At 41.5% G+C, this 21,246-nt stretch overlaps 1 protein-coding gene across 14 annotated transcripts in view; it reads right to left on the bottom strand.

The window, feature by feature from the left end:
- Positions 1-21,246, bottom strand: part of OSBPL6 (oxysterol binding protein like 6) — a 151,346-nt gene that overhangs the window by 32,376 nt on the left and 97,724 nt on the right. For 4 of the 14 annotated variants that reach the window (XR_005384790.1, XM_038584953.1, XM_038584955.1 and 1 more), the window contains 6 exons: positions 15,084-15,187; positions 14,217-14,309; positions 9,716-9,790; positions 4,360-4,525; positions 901-1,034; positions 44-67 (listed from right to left, as the gene is read on the bottom strand). Coding sequence is in view for 13 of the 14 variants with exons in the window: in XM_038584953.1 (XP_038440881.1) it covers positions 44-67; positions 901-1,034; positions 4,360-4,525; positions 9,716-9,790; positions 14,217-14,309; positions 15,084-15,187 (596 nt within the window). In the remaining variant the exon portion in view is untranslated. The remainder of the gene's footprint in view (positions 1-43; positions 68-900; positions 1,035-4,359; positions 4,526-9,715; positions 9,791-14,216; positions 14,310-15,083; positions 15,188-21,246) is intronic. The other 10 variants (XM_038584954.1, XM_038584957.1, XM_038584958.1 and 7 more) reach the window with 6 other exon arrangements.

Below are 21,246 nucleotides of genomic sequence, written 5' to 3'. Positions count from 1 at the left end.
AAACTATTCAAGCAGGAGCCGAGCCACATGGAAAACCACTTACCCAGGATGTGCTTGCTCCTTCACTCTGATCCAAGGCACCAGGAAGTGAACAATATTTTATATAAACACTGAGTTCTCACACAAAGTCACATAACAAACATTGAATTCTCAGAGGTCTTTTTAAAAGTGCAGTCATAGACTAAATGAAGAAAATATTTCAGAGGACGTGCTCAGTGTAAAAAAGCGTTAAGTACACTTTCAAAGGATTTTTAGCAGAAATGTCAACTTTGATATATATCGGTATTTGATGAATATTAGGAAGATCAATATAATCTATGTTGGATAATATATAATGAATATATATTGACTAATATATTTTGTAATGTACAATATATCTTGAAGTATGAGTCTAGTTTCAGGGAGCATAACTTAGGAAGAAAATTCTGAAAGTATAAATCAGAAAAGAAAAGATCATTTTCCACAGATTAAGACGTGATATAAGTGGGAAAAAAATATTAAGCGTGGAAGATCTAGTAGATTCTGTTGTGTACAACACTGAATTAAATATATTCCAGAACATATTTTAGAAGTGTAAATCATGTATAAATGCATGATTTGTCTTTTAAAACCAGGGGCTGCCTTATAAATGACCATTGAGAGGCGTCAAAATAACAATTATATTTTTACAAGCAAGTTTGGTTGATTTTCACTCTTACCTTGATGTATTTTGCAAGAGAATTTTAATTTAAATTTTATTTAATTAACTTTTTTTTTTTTATAATTTTGAAATTTAATCCTGACATTGTAGTCTTGGGGGAAGTTTGGTTGAATACGCCATGCATGATGGACCACCTCCAGTCCAAACTTTTGCCTTATGGGGTCAGGAATGCATCATGAGAATGAAACACTCTTGTTTACCTGAGACAGCGACTGTCGAAGCCGTGCCATCTGCGTGCTGTGGCCTTTATTGTGATCCTGCTCAGAAACCATCTGCTTAAGCTTCTCCTTCTCTATAGCTATGCTATTAAATGCAGACTTCAAAAGAGAATGCACTAGGTAGGGGGAAAAGTGAGAAACAAAAATCAAATGGATCGAGAAAGAATGTACAAAATTAAAAAAAAAAAGAATATACAAAATTACAAATTTCTCCGCACTTTAAGGCATGCATAGACATTATCTGGAAAGATTATATTGAGTCTAGTTAAAAGTCAGCCTTACAATGGACTCTTCCAAAATATCTAAACACAAAACAAATATGGTAATGGTAATTAACCAGAGTGAAAATTCTGGCATTTTATATCAGAAACAACTTAGAAGCAAGATATAAAATATTGATATCAAGTTTTAAATATCAATATTTAGAAAAGTAATCTATAATTCCTAGAAGGAAAAGGCAACAAGTTTTACCATGTCATGGTTGATAAGAATATTTGAACTTTTCTGTGTGTACAATGAATTCTCATGCAAATCGCTTCGAACTATCCAGAAATTATCTCCCAAAGCAGGTACTCAAAACGAGCATTTTATAAATCCTGCCAAAATAAAACAGGAAGCTGATTTAGAAGTCCTAACTAGTTCTCTTTGACATAGGAAATGATTTGGTCTTGAGAAGAGCACTTGAATTACTTTCTCTGCCAGGAACATCTTGATGTAGGAAGTGCTTTCAAAGAGTAAAACTTCCAGGTTAAAGACAAATAATTTCTGGAAATCTAATGTACAGTTTGATGACTATAGTTAATAATACTGTATTATATACGTCAAAGTTAAGAGAGTAGGTCTTAAATGTTTTCACCACAAAAAAGAAACGGTGATTACATGACACAATGGAGGTGTTCGCTGATGCTGTGGTGATAATCAACAGGTACATCTTAAACTTATGAAATGTTATATATGAATTGTATCTCAATAAAGCTGCAAAAAAAAAAGGCAACAATGAAAACAACATTCCTCCCCTCATTTCTGTATACCTAATAACATACATTGGTAAAGTCTGAGGTAGTCTTTAAGTTTGAAATACAAGACGGCTGGCTTTCCAGCTCCTATCTCTATGATAACAGCTTCCATAATATGCAGTCTTCTAAAAAGGGATTTCCATATTTGAGAATTTATTTTTAAAAGAAGTGGAAAATTTCAGCAACAAATGCTGGCCTGAATTAAGAGGGAAAAATGGTAGGATCATAAGGGACTCACAATCTATTGATTTATGTGCCACATTCTAGTCATCATCAATTTAAAGGTAATAACTTGATGGCTGGACTACATTAACCCCACTGGCAGTTCTAAAAGCAGATACTCATACTTTTCACCATCCATAACTCTTTCCAAAGAGTTCACTCAGTAGTCATAGAAAAACCCTTTTTTCTAGCATAGCTGGAAAGAAAATATGTTGTTTCAACAGAGGCTTTAAAATCTTGTTGAAACATGGATTTCCTGAAAACCTCAGGATTACAACCAAATACACAAAGCTTTCCTAGGGCTACCTTTGAATTTACTCATCTCCCTTTAGAGGCTGTGCTCTACATACCTAATTCACACATTTGTTGTCTCATCCTGCCTTGTCCCCCTGCCGTTAGAGGTAAGAGTTACTGGCCATAATCCTATCCTGTTATATAAAGAAAATAACACTTTTCTAGTCTGATGACATGATTAGCATCTGGCTAAGAGATGGAATAAAAATGTACCGGGAGTAAAATAGCAGGTGAAAGAGTTGATCTTACAGAATCACAACTGAGAAATGTACAGAGAAAAAAAAGGGGGGGGGGGATGATTTAGCTTAATTATTCTGGGATCATAGAATTACAGAAGTATCTGAGAGTGCATCTTTGATGATGGTTTGAGAGTATGAAATTTTGTTGATTTCAACATTCCTAGAGATGCTTCCAGTGTGTATCCCTTCTTTTCCTGAGCCACCAGGCTCTCGAGCATTACGGGGTACTTGAGATGTCCCATTTAGCACACATTTTCAAGAATACTTTATCGCCTATTACCAACAGCCTCAGAGTACATAAATGTGATTAATTCACAATAAGATGTTAGTGACTGAAAACCATACAGTGTATATCTTTCTTCATGAGATAATGCATTTCAAAAGACAAGGCCTGGGAAGGTACTATCTTAAGTCAAAAAATGAACTTCAGCAACTGAAATTTAAATACTATAGCAGTTATGCTGAGTGAAGTAAGTCAGTCGGAGAAGGACAAACATTATATGTTCTCATTCATTTGGGGAATATAAATAATAGTGAAAGGGAATATAAGGGAAGGGAGAAGAAATGTGTGGGAAATATCAGAAAGGGAGACAGAACGTAAAGACTGCTAACTCTGGGAAACGAACTAGGGGTGGTAGAAGGGGAGGAGGGCGGGGGGTGGGAGTGAATGGGTGACGGGCACTGGGGGTTATTCTGTATGTTAGTAAATTGAACACCAATAAAAAATAAATTAAAAAAAATAAATAAATACTATAGCAGAAGTGGCAGGTAGTAATTTGGAACCCAGGCTCTTGGTAAACATAGACAGGGCTGCTCAGTCCACCTACAAGCTACTACCCTTGCCTCTTACTTATCATACCCCGCTCTCTTGTGGCTGATAGCTCAACTTATGCAACATGCCTTATTGAAAATTTAATAGGAAAAACGTGACTCCTAGGTGGGCTGAATTTCCCCTCCCCTCAATTCTGAACTGGCCTGTGAATCTCTGCCCAGCAGAATGCAGTGGAAACAATGCTGTGACAGTCCCAGAGCTGGCCTTGAAAGGACTGGCAGCTTCCATCTCAGTCTATTCCATTCCCTTGGAGCCCAAAGCTGTCATGGAGAGGGAAAGGGACACAGTTGTGTGCGACCCTGCAGCCATCCCACCAACATGTCAGGAACATAGGTGAAACCACTTTGGATCTTTCGGCCCAGCCCATCCTCCACCGAGCATCACCGAACCCAGGCCATGCCACATGGCACAGAACTGCCTACCTGAGCCCTGCCTGAACTATAATCAATGAGTGTTATTTAATTAAGGAAAAGAGCAAGGGCAACAGAATTCCTTGCTAAGGACAACCTGCAAGAATGTGTTAAGTGATAACTAAAGATACCAAAAAGAGATGTTGAGTTGTAGTATGTGCTGGCCTGCCTAGGAGGACTCTGTCTTTCCTCCTTTTTCTCCCCCCTCAAGATACTTTCTTTATTCATTCAAAACTGTAAATCTATGATGTGCGTGCTCCCAGGACGCAGGCATCATATCCTACTGAGTTTTGTATCTTGAACTCCAAATAGTATCTGCACTACCGCGCCTTTCTACCGTGACCGCCTGGACAAGGCTGGAAATGTGAACGGCAACCTCTCACCAAAGAAGAGAGCTTCTCTAAAGGGCACGTTATATTCGTTGTTACCTTTCTGTGCAATGAGACAAAATTCTTCTTGAAGCTTGGTATAATCCGTTGAACTTTCCAGAGGGTCGGTGAGGTGGCTAGGGGGAGTCTGAAATTCGATATCCGCACAAAGGTTGGGGTTGGAGGAATGCAAGCGAACTGGTGACATGGTCGCACTGAAAGGGACCTGAAAGGGACGACACAAATCAGGAAAGAGCAACAGGACATCAATCCACGTTCTCTTACACAGGAAAGATCCCATCCCTTCTTCTAAATACTAGGTTTCTTTAGAGACACTCGCTACTCATGTAATTGGCAGGTGGTTGGGGTGGGAAGGAGTCTCACTTCTGATGGGAGATTTAGCACAGCCGTGGACTCACTGGCTTTTCCCTGCTACAGGGAGAGATGACCACAGAACAACAGGAAAGCAAAGGCATAATCCCAGAGAAGCTTCAGCTCTGCACCCACAGCTGTATCTACACAATTACTGGCAGGAAATGGTAGTTGAAACTCTCTCACAAAGTCTGGGTACTTGTGTCAGAGGCCTTTTCATGCTCACTTTATCTGAGCCTGGAGCAGGGGCTTACTGTACGGGTAGAAAATTCAAGAGGCACGTATACAGAAAGGTTTACTCGCGCCGCTGCCATTACATAAAACATTAATGAGTTTAATAGTAAATATAATCATGGTTTAAAGCAACTCAATTAAATTTGAAACTGACTTATTAAAAGAGATTTGTAAATGAAATACATATTATATAAATTACGGTCATTTACCTTTGCATGTCACATACGACACTGTTACACAAACGAACACGGTTTATGAAATGGCCAATACTGAAAAGCATTAAGTAAAAAAAGTCATATTACTATAGATTTTCCCAAATGGCTAGAGGTAGTTTCTTGCCCACCCTGGATCTGCCCTAGGCTTGTGATGGGTGGGGGCAAAGCACCTTTCCTTTTCCTTCTAGAAGGTGACACTTGACCATTATAAATGGCATCAGCCAAACATTCTTGGAAAATGAGAATACCGATTTCCATTGTACATCAGATTACCAGTAACCTCTCCTAATTCTCACTGCACAGATATTCGTGCAGTTATCCTCAAGAATCACTCTCAAATTCCTCTACAAGCTGAATTTTATATAAATTAAGGGGTAATTCACACCTTCGAGCTAACAGGAAATATGCCTGTCTGATGTAGACGTGTTCAGAACCACTTCCTTTTTTCTCCTGTTTTGATACAGCTTTAAACTTCCTGACAGAAGAGAGAGCAAGTGGGGGGAGGTGAGGGGGAGGGAGGGAAGGAGAGGGAGAGAGAAGGGGAAAAGGAGCATGTACCTGTGTACTGAGGACACATGGGAGAGATGGAGAGAATCAGAAAAATCTAGGCTGAACAGTAGTTTGTGGACCTGGGTGAGGGCAGCTGGGATTGGGGGGGGGGGTCCTTTGGACATAGATCTGCCATGGCAGTGGCAAGGAGTCATTATCTCAAAAGTTATCCAAGGCTTACTGGGGAAGGAAGTGAGCATGAAGCTTTCTCCCTGAATTCAGCTAAGCTAAGCAGGCTAATACATGATATTCCAAAGCATCTGGTATCTGGAGTTACCAAGTAACTCTATCTGGGCCTTGGTAGGGACCTTGGCTACACTGAACGGGGACATGTCCACAACTCGGTTATCTCAACAGGGTCAGAATTTTGGGCCATTCCAGAGAAGAGACACAAATGTGGCAGGGAAACCATTGAAGAAAACAAAGTCCTCGGGTTCACCCATGAGCTAGGGTCCTGTCCAGGTAACTATGTGATAATCATGACTAAAGTCTTTTGGGGATGCCTCTAAAGGATGTAGAAGAATATTTCAAGATAGATACAGGGACTTTCTGACCTTAAGCGTGGTGATGCAAAATCTAGATGGAGCAGTGAGCCCTTAGCCTTTTGGGAGGGACACAGAGTCCACGGGGAGGTTGGCGGAGATCAGGAAAGTCATCGGGGGAGAAACTGTGACTTGAGGAAATGCATAGATCAGGGAGGGTGCAGATTTAAGGATATGGTTTCCAGATACACAGAACTAGAAGAGCATTGAAGAAAAAAAAAATGGTGGTGTCTGGGGATGGGGAACATAACCCACTGAGGATCATGGAAAAGGATTTTGTCTGCACTCAGGTGCCCTCAGCACTCCAAGGACTCGTATGAAGTAGGAGAGGAGGCAAGGAGGCCGGGGGAGGCCATGATGCAGCAGAGGCCCAGACATTCCAGTGAGGACCCACACTTGTCCCTTATAGAATGGCCTATTGAAAGTTGGATGCTCAGAAGAAAAAACACATGGTGCACATTTATTTTTTTTGAACATAATGAAGTTTAAACTGGCAATTAAAACAGTAAAAATGATCTTGTATATAACCCGCAGGGAAAGAGACTTGGAATGCTCCACTCGGACTGCAATCAGACAGTTCCCTGGGCAACTGAACTTAGTTTTTATATACTTCTGACTGAAAATGTTAATGTTGCTACTGTTTCTGTTAAAAGAAGTATCTGGAATGGGTCATTTTAATCGAAGAATTCACGAAATGCAACCGAGAATACAAATTGAGATGTATTAATCTAACTCTAACAGAATGTCTCTTCAGCCTGGGGATTTATTTACTCAGTTTTTTGGTCATCGATTTGGGTTTATGGGATTCAAACACTGAAGTGATAGCCAGGTCTGCTGTCAGCGATAGCCGGGGTGGGAGCTGTCTACAGCTCTCATTGTTTGCACTCGAGAATCCTCAATGTTGGATTTACAGCCTTTACATCCTTGCCCAGGAAAGAAGTCCAAGGCTTCCCTGAAATCCTGTGCCAGGGAGGAGACTGATCCTGGAATATTCTGGTATTAATAACTGCAGTTTGGAATGGGGATCTTAAGAGGTGCTTTTAACACCTGTCTATAAAGAAGTTAAAAGAGAATGGGCTGACAGTGGAATTGGGGTGCTGAAATTTAGCAATGGTAAACATGAAGGAGAAAGGGAACAGACAAAAGCAGGCCTAAGAGAGATACTAAGCATATGCAGCTTACGGAGCCCATGTGAAACGTCTCCTGCTCCACTTCCTCTGCATTATGTGTACAGGGATCCTCGTGTGGAGAACTGGCTGCACTGGGACCCTTGGTGTTCTCTGGGGGAAGGGCCAGGATGTCTCTTTTTCCAACCCCCCCCCCCCAAATTCTGTTGGGTCTGGCTGATGTTCCAAGTGAGCCATTTTGGGCTCTAGTGCTAAGAATCAACAGGAATAAAGCTCTGAAACATCTCCTTTGGGTACACTTCTCTTTGGGAGAAATCTCAGCTGCCCCACATATGTGAATGGGTTTCCTCCCATATCGCACTGGATGAAAAGAAGTAAGGAGGAGTCATTTGGAATAATTCTAGGTAAAAGGTACTGGGTTGGATAGGATCGGCTCAAAATATAAGGGCTAACTTAGTGTCGGGAAGAGGGAAGGTGGGGAATTAAAAGGAACACTGTACCAAGAGGTATGGGGGCGGGGGCTGAATCACCATTATGTGATGTGAATGAGGGGTGAAGGGGCCAAGGCAGCAAGCTGAAAGTCCTGCTAAATGGTGTTATGCTTTGATATGGAATTAAAGCTATAAATCCTACAGGGCTTAGAGTAACTATTTCCTCTAGTTATTTCTGAATACATTACTAAATGTTCCCAACTTTTCTCATTCGATGCTTGAAATTATTGGAAGCTATTCTTAACTTCTGTGGTCCCTGCTACCCTGGGAGGTGGGCATTAATACTCTCCTCTTTTAAAAGCTTTTTCTTCCCTAGTTCCCATTAAAATATATATATTTATATATAAATCCATTCTATTCAAATAGGCTCTAATCTCAGTTTTATTATATTCACTGTATGTTTCTTAATCAAAAAACAAACACAGTAGAAACACAATCACTTCCCTGCATGCCTCCTTAGTATTATATCATTTAAGGAAACACAGGTATTTTCACAGAATGACTGACCTTTCCTTTCCATACTGATAATCATCTGGATTTCTGAATTTTATAAATGAAAGACTAAGAACTATTTAGGTAATTTTACATGTATCTCTTGGCACAATCTGTTATCACGTCAGTGTCTGTCGTATGTTATGCATATGTGCATAAGATATACACTAATTATGATATCAATTTCATTAATTTGTTCAACTGTTCACCAAACTGTGAGTTTAAGAAGCAATTCCCTCATAAACTCCCAAGTCACTGGTTCATTTCATAATCAAAAGCAATTTTCTCTCTCTCTAAAATCCAGCTAAGTAGCCAGATATACAAGGGTCAGTTATTAATGAAAAGAAAACCAGGAATCCTCTCATGAGTATCCGTTCTCCTGCAATGCAGCCAAAACCTTTTCGTATTTTTCACCAATTCTAGTTTTCAAGTATATTTCACCATCGGCAAGAGCAGGACTACCGTTAATTCAGCAAATACTATCTAATAGCCAACAAAACTAACATCTATGATTGCTAAGAACTTGGTATTTCATATTTTAAAAAGTTGACAGATGTCATGATTAAGCAAATATTATGATGTGCTTTTATGCAGCAAAGGATTCTTGTATTTACATATTCTATTTCCTATTCTGCATGCATCGTTCACTATTCTGAACAGCTTCTATTCAATTTAAAATTTAGGTTATTTGTCTTATCAGTTTTAATACTTACTCTACCCTCCTAATACCCATCCTATTTTCTCTTAAAGAACAAACCTTAGATATATATGAAACACCATTTAACGTTGTGGTTTTCTCCTTTCCACACTACATTGTCTGATTTTCAGCTCAATATTCTTTCCAGAAAACGATTTTCCCTTGCTAGGTGTAATTTGGGTAGCCATTTAGAGATGACATCAAAATTCACCTTTTCTTACCCTCTCTTAGTTTTATTCTCACCTTCTTTTCAAATAGTCACAACGCTACAACAAAAAAAGCACAATTTATGTCTGTAGTAACATGACTTTTCTTAGAAAAACAGAAATCAGTTAGCAGAGGTTCCAATATCAATGTGACAAAAAGAAGGAAAAAAAAAGAACCATATCATTTTAGGAAATTCCACACCACAGGGAGCTGTACTCAGTTTCCCAACCTCGAAGTTACATTATTTCTTGCACTGCCCGCAGCAGAGCTGGATGGGGTGGGAGCTTTCCATCGCGGACACAGACACCCGTGTGCGTGACACCTGCCATGCAGAGACAGCCACAGAACATGCGAGAGCTAGGCCAGCACAGGAGGGCACTACAAGCGGATGCCACTGCACACAAGTGGCACCGCTGGAACAGGGGAGGCGACACTCGGACACAGTTTCTCATTCTTATTAAATGTCCACTGGAGATTGAAATCCACTCACTGTTGTAGCCACTGCTGCCGCTAGCCTCTGCCGGCGCCGGGCGGTGCTGAACTGGCCCTTCGCAGCTGGCCCTTCCTGACAGTGAATGAGAGAAGAGGAGGGGGGAGACACGGGATGGGGAGGGAGAGGACAGGATACGGGGGGACGAAAGATAATCAGACAAGGGAGAGGGAGAGTTTTTAAGTGGAGTTGACTTTTCCCTAAATCGCAGCACCAAAAAGTGCCCAAAGGGGCATTCACGCTGTGCGAAGAGCCCACTGTTCTCATTCCAGAACCCAAACACTCAGGTCTAGTGGCTATGACCCCACCCCAAAAGGAGACGGGAACTTCTGACTGGGTCAAGAGCTTGTGGTTTTAAGGTAAAATAAACGTTGCACAGTGTTTTCTTCAAGTCATATGAAACCAAAGGCATTCAACCGATGGGAGCAAAGATAAAACGAAGTTCAGGAAGAAATGATTCAATAATGTGCAAGGGCTAAAACAAACACGTTGCAATGGGAGCCTCCCATCACATAGGCAGAAGGGTTTTCTTTCCTGCCAGGAGGAAAAGTACAGAGGGAAGGGTACCAGGAATCTTCACTGTTCTTTATTCCCCCACTAGGATGCTCTCTGGGATTCAACATTAGGAATGGGGCTGGGACTTCCTGGTTGGAGAATTTTCCAAGGAGGAAGCCCGGGCCACATAACATAGGGGAGAAAACCACTCGATGGCCTTAGTGTGTCGGGATGATGCCTTGTAAGAATCAACTACGGGAACCTGAAAGCAGAGGTTTCATATAGTGGTATGTGCCTGCGCATAAACCAGCAGAAGAAGCCTAGAATTTTCTTTCTGGTCTCTTTCTGGTGGACAGGATTATGCTTCCTTCTGACCACTCAAGTTTATATCTGTCCATCTGACAGACCTCACTCTTCATGGTTGTGAGCGATAAATTCAGTTCCCGTGAGTGTGTACATAGATGTACTTATGGGTCACCGAACAGTGCAGATTAAGCAAAAGCAGGATGTTTGCTTTAGTCTTTTTGGAACAATAGAAAAATATTTTAAATTCCTGTATCTCCAATTCCCTTCACAGTTTCTCCATTACATTTGCATTTCTCTTCCACATTCATAAATCTCCTGCACGCATTCTGTAAACGTTCACTGTATACACACATACATATATAACGTGTTTTCCACACAACGTTTTCTAAACAAAAATCCCTTTGTGCCTAATGTAGTAAGTAACAGGGGAAAAACTTATTTTTACCCTTCAGTATAATTTGAGCATCTGTGGGATCTAGGACAGCTACACATGAATGACATTTATCAGCTACCCCAGGCTTCCTCGTTCTCTGCAACAACTAGGGATCTAGTATTCGTGTTACTAGTCGTGTAGGAAACCAACAGCTCTCCCATTCATAGCAACCCTTGACCAACCCTGCCCTTCTTGCCCTCCTCTACCTCACTGGAAACACAGTCAAACTGTTACCATGTAATGATGATAATGAGATTTTTATTAGAACCAGAACTCTGAAGCTTGGGAGGAAGTCCTTTATCTAAAAGGTAATCTCAGCAGAGCTTTCTAGGACAGAAGCCTTCAATGAATCACACAAAGGATTTCTGAGGCTAGCTTCTCAACAGCTAGCGTCTAGTAAGAAATATGGCTACAGATCTAAAAACGTAACCTTCATATTCAAATTGATAGTACAGTCTAACCTATGCTACGAAAAAGACCTCAAACATATAGCGTAACACGTTCTTCACTCACTTCTGCTCTCTTGAGGTCAATTTTTTAAGCGATCGATTTCCATAATTATTTCAAAATAAGAATTACTGCAGAATGCTGAATGCAAAGTTCAGTGAACCAGGATCATTAAGAGCAGCAGCAGTAACAATAGCCAGCACGACCACCACTGGACAGCCTGGGGTCCTGCACGAGCGGCCAGTGTACCACAAGTTCCCACCAACACGGGGATGAACGGTGAACCGCTCACTACAAAGCTTCTCCGGTTCGCTGCAACAATGACACGGAGAAAGTGGTTCAAGGGGTGAGATGATTATGGGCTCAAAACAAATACTTGGCAGGCCAGCCAGGGGCACTGTGCCTAGGTTCTTGGAGGGCCATCAAATGGGACTCCCAGGGTCAGGGAGGGGAAAATGTGTGTATTAGGGTGAGAGAATGTAGTAGGTATGTTTGATCCACTAACAACAATAAATGCTATTCCTTTCTGTAAGGAGAATAATGCTGAGTAAAGACATTTATATTGGTCATGGGCATCCCTGGCTGATTTTATGAGTCCCCAGCCAAGTGTGCATGTTGAAGAAACTTCCAAGTGACTTCCCACTAATAAAGAATGAGTATCCTAAGGGCTCCTGGAAGCCCTGCTGGTTCAGGTGAGCAAAAAAGGAGCAGGGATAGTACCAAATTCTGCAGGATACACCCTCCAATACCTTTGAGCAGTCTAAGTGGAAGCAGGATTTCTCTGGAAGTAATAAATAGCTCACTGCCACCCCCAAGTCTACCGATTTCCACTTGGAGTCAGAACTAAAAATCTCTTACTTTCGTTTAAAGTTTTCTTTGGGTGTGGGGATGAGGTGATTTCAATTTCCCTCAAAATTATCCAAACTAGAATCTCAAGGCCCATTTTGTTATTCTATGGGCAAAATAAAAACAAAGCACAACAGCATACATAAAAATTTTAAAGTAAGCTACCCAAACATGTGGTAGAAGTATGAATGCTGAATTTTTTTTCATGCTTTCTGAACAATTTCTTTTGATGACTCCAAAAAAAAAAATCTTCATAAACTCTCCTCATATAGGAAAGCATAGCCTGTGACTAGAAGGGCTATTCAGAGCTGCCTGCTGTTTGCTCTGGAGAAAAACTGAGTGCTAGGGGGCCATGGTGGGTTTCGCAGCTGCCGCAGGCCAGCCAGGGGCACTGTGCTAAGATTCTTGGAGGGCCAGCTAGCCTGTTCGAGACAACCATCGTGAACGGCAATCTGTTCAGTGGCATACCTTATAAAAATGAGACTGAAATAAAATCTATCCACAAATATACACATTCTTATGATGTTGGCTGCCTTCAATTATTTTTATGATGGTTCTTTTTTCTTGGCTATAACCATAGACATCATGTTTAAAAAAGCTCCACAGAACTAGACAATCACATGCCCAACACAAAGGAAAGTGTCAAAAGCAGTTTTAGGTAAATTTTCTGTGAAGATATTTGGCCCGTTTGTCTCTATTGTACGAATGTTCTGAATAGAAGAGAACACCCAAAAACATACCTAATGAAGGAACATTATAAACTGTGTTCATGGAATGTGGACATGCTAACCAGAAAAACATGAATCGTTAGTGTTTATGAAAATTTATTTTCAAATTTATCAGGTTAGGAAGCAAAGCAACGGTATGTTATTTACACATTCAGAATTACAAAGCAAAGAATACCAATATAATCAGAATTAAAGAATTATTATTTATTCAGAAGACACTGAAGCATTCTGGTAAACAGTTCCTTTCGCTTTTGTATTAGAATATAGGTTGATTTATAGTGTAATAAAAAGAAAAAGCAAAATCCTAAGTCTGATTTTGACTGAGCAGGGCCAGAGGTTTTTTTCTTTGTTTATATAATTTATAGCTAGGATCAGAATAGTAAACATTCTTGTTTAAAGATCTGAAAGTAATATGATTTATGACATATGAGGCTTTAGGCATATTTCATATCATACCATGTTTCATATCATTGCAATGCAGTACCAGAAGATGCTCTTATTTAAAACTATTCATTTCAAATAAGTAGCTAATTCAAAAGAAATTTCAAGTAACTTTACCATGAGTCATTAAGACTTTCATGATTCAGATTTTAAAAGTGGTTGTTGATGGCTAAATAAGGTCTGTTTTTGAAGAATCATAGAATTTTAGAGTTGAAAGGGAATTCAGAGATGATTAAATTAATTCCACTTTACCCAGGAGCAAATGGAAGCCTAGAAAATTTAACAGAAATGCACAAGATTATACTGCCAGGAAATCACAGCTGATTAGACTAGAACCTGAGTTGTGCTGACTTCCAATTTTTTACAGCCCTCATCCCTTTTTACTGATACGTAAAATTTTGGACAAAGCTACTACATAAAAGGCTCTTTTAGGATCTAGTATATATAAATGAGTGCTCATTACAACATACTGGATTTCTAGTCTATATTTTTAAGCTAATTTTCTGTTAAATTATATTTTAACAGTTTAAAGGCGGTAAATGAGAAGGAAAATGCCACTTTGTAGTCACATTAGAAGATTTTAACCTTTCTTTTACGTTAATTTTACTTATTCCAGAGTAAGAAGAATAGATTTCCCACTATCTTAGAAAGTATAACTCAGTCTGTAAAACAATGGTTTTAAAGCAGTTCATCTGTTTAAGATTTCTTAACCTCCATGAACTGACATAAAAGAAAACTAGTATCTTAAAGACCAATATCTTAAAAGGGTATAAAAATACGAATGAAGGAAAAGTAAAGTCTGTACCTGCAGTTGTATTTTTGTATCTTTGCTGACACTTTTTGTTCTCCATCGTCTTGTGACCCGCTTGTCTTTCTTTGAAATATCTACACAGTTAGCCTACATTACACAAACAGTTAAAAGCAACAAAGTATTATTAAGGTCACACAAATGATATAGATACAGACAAAGAGCACAGCAAGTTAGTAAAGAATCGTTGTTAGCCACCGAAAGCAAACCAGCTGGTAAGTCAAAAGTCGTATCTGATGCACAGTGGTCATTAAAAGCAGGAATAAGAACTTAATCATAAAATATATTTGTCTGCTTTACAAGAGGAAAATAGGATTAGAGATCTCCAACATTTTTTTTCTACATAAAAAGATGACATTGGGGCTCCTGGGTGGCTCAGTGGGTTGCGTGACCGGCTCTTGATTTTGGCTCAGGTCATGATCTCATGAGATCAAGCCCCAGGACAGGCGCCATGCTCAGTGGGGAGTCTGCTTGGGATTCCCTCTCTCCCTCTTCCCCTCCCTCTACTTGTGCGCACAAGCAAGTGTGTGTGCACACTCTCTCTCAAATAAATACGTCTCTAAAAATGAGATGACAATAATTCTGAGACTAAGTTATATCTTCAAAGCCATCATTTCTAATGCAATACACACAGAAGAAAAATTCAGATATTTATTTCTATTCATTTGTACTTCAATGTAAAATATTTCAAAACAGACATCTTAACACAATGACACCAAGAACTCAAAGATATTAATAACAGCTCTAGAACATAAACTAATCTGTATGTAGTTATTTCCCTTTAAATGTTAACTTATACATTCATGTGACAATCCAGTAAAAATCCTGCGTTAATGTCTTAAAAGTCCTTTTGGTGATGTTTACCTGCATGTCGGTAAAGTTAGGTGCTGACTGAGTTCTCTGAAGTATTTCCAAATTCTGCAGGAGTTTGCTAAGTTCCACAAGGTTTGACTGGCAGTGTGCAAGATCTAAGAAAAATGAGAAATAAAAATAGGTTAGAACGAGGCAGGGAGGGGCAGCGATGGTGATAAAAGACCGTCAATTCCAATTTCTGGCAAGTATGATTAGCTAGATCCATGTTTTTGTAGTAATGGTACTGGCAAATGAAACAAAACAGAAGCTTCTCCAATTTAGAACCTTAAAAGCATTGATTATTAAATGAATTCAAAGTCTATTTACAAAGAGCTAACTCTCACAATCTCCGTGAAATTGTGTGTGCTCGCTTTCCTGTTCTGGTGGCCCTTGTCACATAGGAAGCACACTCAAAGGAACTTCAGCAGTTTTATGGTTTAATTCTTAGGAACCTGTCCACCTGCTCCGAAAATAATTTACAAGGTGGCTGCCTGGAATTTGGGTGGAGTCAAGGTCAAGTTCAGAAAAATAAGATGGAATGCAAAGTCATATTTATCTATGATTTAGATCACTAACAATGTTGCAATGAATGATTTCTTTAAAATCTATGTTTTACTAAACACAACCAAAGATTCTCAGAGTATGTTCTTTGGCCCAGTGGCATCAGAATCACATGGGCATGAACCATATTCTTCTGTTTGAATTAATGTTTGATGAAGAAATGGCTTTTAATTTTATTTTTAATTTTTGGCTATATTTGAACAAAAGAGAATTTTTAAAGATTTGTATAATAAAATATCGCTCTTAAAATAGACTTTTAGTATATGAAATTAAATACAGTCAAGAATATTAAGTTAGTACTATTACACAATTATCAAATATTTAGAACATGCCTGTAGTTATGTGGTTACTTTTGCATGTGTACTATTTATAAAGAGCCTGCAATAGGGGACATCCATAAATCTGTTATATAATAAGGGGGTTATAATATGTTGGTAAAAATTTCATTTACATTATTTTTGCTTCTCATTAAATCTAAAGGATCTGAATTCTTACAGATATAGCATAGGCAACAAAATACTGCTGTTAAATATGGCTAGGGGTGCCTGGATGGCTCAGTCAGTTAAGCGGCTGACACCTGGTTTCAGGTCAGGTCGTGATCTCAGGGCCCTGGGATTGAGCCCTGTGTCTAGCTCCAGGAAGGAGTCTGCTTATGGATTCTCGTTCTCTCTCTCTCTTTCTCTCTCTCTCCCTCTTCCTCTGTCCCTCCCTCTGCTTATGCTCACTTTCTCTTTCTCCCTCAAATGAATCAATCTTTAAATATCGCTAAAGATGAGCTGGGCCAAATAACAAGATAGTTGCATTTAGGGGATTTTTGACTTTTTCACTGGATATAAAAACAGAGGAGTAACTGCTACAAGGGTCTTTCCAGGACACCAATCACTGCATATTCTATGGAGAACAGGGTAGCAGCAATTTTAGGACCAGGCCATACCCAGGTCCCCCCTCTCCTCTCCAGCCTTTGCCTCAGGATAGAGTCTGGGTGGGCTGTTCAAGCGCTACTGCTGTTCTCCCAACAACTGCTGGCCGTCAGTGGCCTTTAAATTCCTTCAGAGAGGAAACCCAATGGAGACAGGAGGAGAGTACTGACGAAGACAGCACCTGCTGCCATCCCCTCCACCCTCAGGGGAGGCCATGCCCTTGTGCCCCAACCTCTCCCCTAAGAAAACAAGTTCAAGTGGTTCAGTAGGATAGAAAATAGAGAGGGAAAGGATAGTTAGGAGGGAAGAAAATGGTGCAAAGAAAGAAAGAAAAAAAAAGTAGTGTAAAGAAGGAAGGAGGGTTAGAGGGCAGAGGAGAAGGGAGATTTGCTAGAAAGGGTCTACCTTTTAATTGGCATATTATTATTATTTTAGAGACAGAGCAGGCATGTGCACGACTGGGGTGGGGGTGCGGAGGGGAGGGGCAGAGAGAATCTTAAGCAGGCTCCATGCCCAGGGCGGAGTCTATCCTCTAAGATTATGATCCAAGCTGAAGTCAAGAGTCAGCCGCTCAGCCCACTGAGCCAGGCAGTCGCCCCTTAATTTGCAATTTAAAGAACAAAACTGTATCATAAGCACCATGCTACCAGGGACATTATTTCACATTATCCATGCATCAAGCCTCCTATCTAGTGACTATTATAGTCTTGCTTCCTAATACGTGTGACAAATGTACACAAGTGGTGTACGCAGGTAGCACAGAAATCTGGAAACGGGGCTTCAAACCATCACAATAACATCCACCCTTTTACTAAAAGAATGGAAAGAGAACTTCGTAAATAAACTCTTTCAAGGCAAAAGACCTGAAGCCAAGAGAGTCAGGAGACGAGGACTGACTTTACACTTCCTGGTGACAGCCGTACATACCTCTCTTCCCTTCCTGGCAACTGAGACGGTAGTTGAGAAAATTCTGCGAAAACCAGAAGTGATCTTCATGGAGTACTGGTTACATCGTGCTTAATCCTTACCTTGGAGCAAGCTACACCAGTCCCCACTGCTTCTACTGCTTGAAATGTGGAAGAGATGAAATCCTTGGCAGGACTTCACTGCCTGCCTAAGTGTCTGGATATACATAAGGATTATAAAGATTTGCCAAAGGCAACAAAAATATCTTTAAAAAAGAAATCTCTAGAATTTCTTTAAATTAAGATTGAATCTAGTTTTAGAAATGGGGAAAAAGGAAAGACTATGCCAAGAAAAAAAAAAAAAACTGCTGAGATAGTTTAGAATGGTGAACAGTTAAAAACTATCTAGCAATTTACTTATTTTCCCATCATGCCCTACCTTGTCCCAAAAAGAAACAGGTTGTCCAACTGTGGAATGGTTAAATAAACTAAGGTATATCTAAAGTTATCCAGTTATTATTTCGTGTAGGTACCACTGATGGAAGATGCTGTGTAGCCAGCACAGTTCCCAGTGTAGGGCATATAATAACCAAGTGAGATTCATGGAATTTATATATTGGCAAAAAAAAATTTGCAAGCAATTTGTATGTTTAAACTATTATATATCTGTCTTCAACAGTGGCATACAGAAAACCAACTCAACATTATGTTTCCATGGGAGCCAAGTAATTCCCTTCAACACTCGAGAAGATCTGGATTGATGTTATTAAGTTCAGGTCTATGAATGGTTCGCCACTTTTGAGTATTGAAACTGTAAATCAGATGCTTTATGGGTTCAAGAAGATGCTACATGATGAACTTCTGAAATACAAACCTCAGTACTGGGGACTCTCTATGAAATGATCAGGAGAGAACAAAAAAAAAGTGTCATGCAAGTTTGGAAAACAGAGTTATCGTGGTTTGAAGTCATCAGACTTCACTTAAGAGAGACTGTGGAATCTTTTCTGGGTCTGAAGGATGGATGGAAAGGATTCAGTAAAGAGAAAGGTGGAGAAGGGAAGAGAGGGCCCTGCAGGTGGGAAAGAACCTCCTGTGCACAGATGAGGGAATATGCAAGTATGCTCAGGAAATAGCAAATAAGGGATCCCTGGGTGGCTCAGTGGTTTAGTGCCTCCCTTCCGCCCAGGGCATGATTCTGGAGTCCCGGGATCGAGTCCCACATCGGGCTCCCTGCATGGGGCCTGCTTCTCCCTCTGCCTGTGTCTCTGCCTCTCTCTCTGTGCCTCTAATGAATAAATAAAATAAAAATCTTAATAAAAAAACAAGGAAATAGCAAATAAGTCCAGTTGGGTCAATGGAAAGCAAGGCTGAAATGAAAGGGCAGGTGGGGCCTGAGAGCTGAAAGGTAGATATCACATGCCAGGCTACGTAGTTTGGCCTAAAGCCGCAGAGCCCACAGAGAACCATGTGAAAGAGTTTTTGCATAAAAGCCACTTTAGGAAATATCGGCCTTGAGGAAGCAGTATGCATGGGACAGAGAGCTGGCTTTGGGGTTAGTCAACCATCTCCACCAGGGCAGCTGTGTACTCCTGGCACATACTCCTTAACCAGCACGCATTTCAACGTTCCTCGCCTACAAAGCGGGGACAGGTAATAGGTACGTCCTGCACCTGAGCGCAGTGGCCGGCTCACCGCTGGCCCAGAGCTGCCAACACGGCCAGGAACAGCAATTTCCCAGGAGCCCGTGAGAGCTGGAGCTGCAGAGCAAGACACTGAGCTTGAGGATGCCAGCCAGGAGGCTGCGGACCCAGGACAAGCTGGGCGAGTGGCGGGTCTGAGCAGAGAGGCAGAACCTTGAAAGGAAGGGTGGTGAGGGCGTGGGCAAGGGTGGGTGTTTTCAGGGACATCATAGGATGTAGCTGCGGCCAGATGAACAGGGTGGGAGGCTCAGGGAGCCTCTGAGGCCTCAGAGGTGGTGAGGACGGCGGCCCTGACAAACAGAGGGAAGCCTGGCAGCTGGAGGCCCTTCGGGGAGGAGACGGAGGCTGGTTTCAGACAGGCCGAGGCGGGGGCGCGCCGGAGAGCACTGACACACAGGCCCAACAGCCAGAGAGGCGCTGGGCATGCAGCCCAGGCTGGATGCAGAGCTGAGATTTAGAGTTTTCAGCCTTTTCGAGAGGAATATGGTGCATATGCTCCGGAGTCAGCCTGCCCACGCTTGGATCCCAGTTCCCTGCTGCTAAGGCTGTGTGAACTCGGGTCAGAGTGAGCTGATGTCCCTGCATCCAAGTGTTCTCATCTGTGAAATGGCTTTGAGAGGACAGATGGAGTTGCTGCATACAAGGCACCTAGACGAGTTCCTATCCCCTGATGCCTATTAGCTGCTACTGCCCTCCCCATCCTCGCCGGCACCACTGCATCATCACAACAGAGACCTCCCGAGTTGAAACGACGAGCCTGCCTCTCATCTTCAGAGCGCAGAGCACAGTCCCTAGAATCCAGTGGGCCTGGGTTGGCCCTCTAGCCCTGCCTAGGATATGCAGTGTCACACGAGCTAGTTATTTGACCTAAGTATCGGTTTCCCTCTCTATAAAAAGAGGGTTCATAATTCCTGCTTCGTACTCCTGTGAAGATTTACATAAAACCGCATGCGGAAAGTGCTCGTTCCATGTCTGGCCTGTAATGGGCCTCCAATAAACTACAGTCACTATGACGGAGGTTGAAGGGAGAAGACCCCACCTGGATCCTCCTGACAACCAAGGAGACCAGATGAGAATCCAGTGCAACAGAGGGGGAGCAGTTGGAGACAAAAAGGAAACCCTGATGGGGCCTAAGGGAGACGTCTCGTTAGAGAAGGTCCCACAGGGCAGCTGAGAGGATGAGGACTGAGAACCGAGTGGAAAGCAGGTGGCCTCTTGCTCCCAAGAATGCCTTTTCTGGAGGGCAAAGAGGACAAACATCAAATGACAGGAAGGAGCTGGGGTCTCAGGGCAGAGAACAGAGTGAGTGAAAGAGGAGGCTGTTCCCCAAAGAAGGGGTAATTGTTGCACTAAATGCTGATGGAGACGGGAAGGCAGGGTGCAGGGCATGGGTGGTCAGGATGGGGGGAAGAAGGAACGAGCCACAGAGCATTCTGAAGCACACAGGGAGACAAAGCCTCCCTCGCTCCCCCACCAGCTGGGGCCTTTCCTGGTGTCAAAGCCAATGTCTCTTCATCTTGGTCAGAAGAATGGATTTGGTCCCAGTGGAGGGTCTCAAATCTGCCCGGCACAGCAGGCAGCCAGGCTAAAGGCCACAAGTGTGTCTGAGGCTGCAGGAGTCAGACGAAAGGCTGAACTGTCTAGAACCGCTGCTGAGGGGAGACGGTAGCATTTTAGGAAAGCGAGCTTCCCCCCTTCCTTCCCTGGCATGAGGTTCAGATACTTGAACGTCTGCATGTTTTGTGAATATGTTCAAGTCAAACCCTTTTAACGGAGCAGCAGCTTTATGAATATCACATCCTGCCTACGATCATCTCTCCACATAAAGATGGAGTTTGGGATGTGGCAAGGGCCGAGCAAAATGCTGTCAACTTTGAGTTCACGCACACATAAATCAAAACAATATATATATATATTTTTAACCTGAACAATCTATTACATCATATTCCCATGTGTCCAATTCCAAGGTTGAAAAATAGAACCTTACATCTGAGAGATCCCTGGGTGGCTCAGCGGTTGAGCATCTTCAGCTCAGGTCGTGATCCCCAGGTCTTGGGATCGAGTCCTGCATCGGGCTCTCTGAATGGAG

This window comes from Canis lupus, chromosome 36 (assembly GCF_011100685.1).
Source record: "Canis lupus familiaris isolate Mischka breed German Shepherd chromosome 36, alternate assembly UU_Cfam_GSD_1.0, whole genome shotgun sequence".
Classification (NCBI taxonomy): Eukaryota; Metazoa; Chordata; class Mammalia; order Carnivora; family Canidae; genus Canis; species Canis lupus.
The sequence above is the reverse complement of the archived record's forward strand: the minus strand, read 5'-3'. Positions and strand labels throughout refer to the sequence as shown.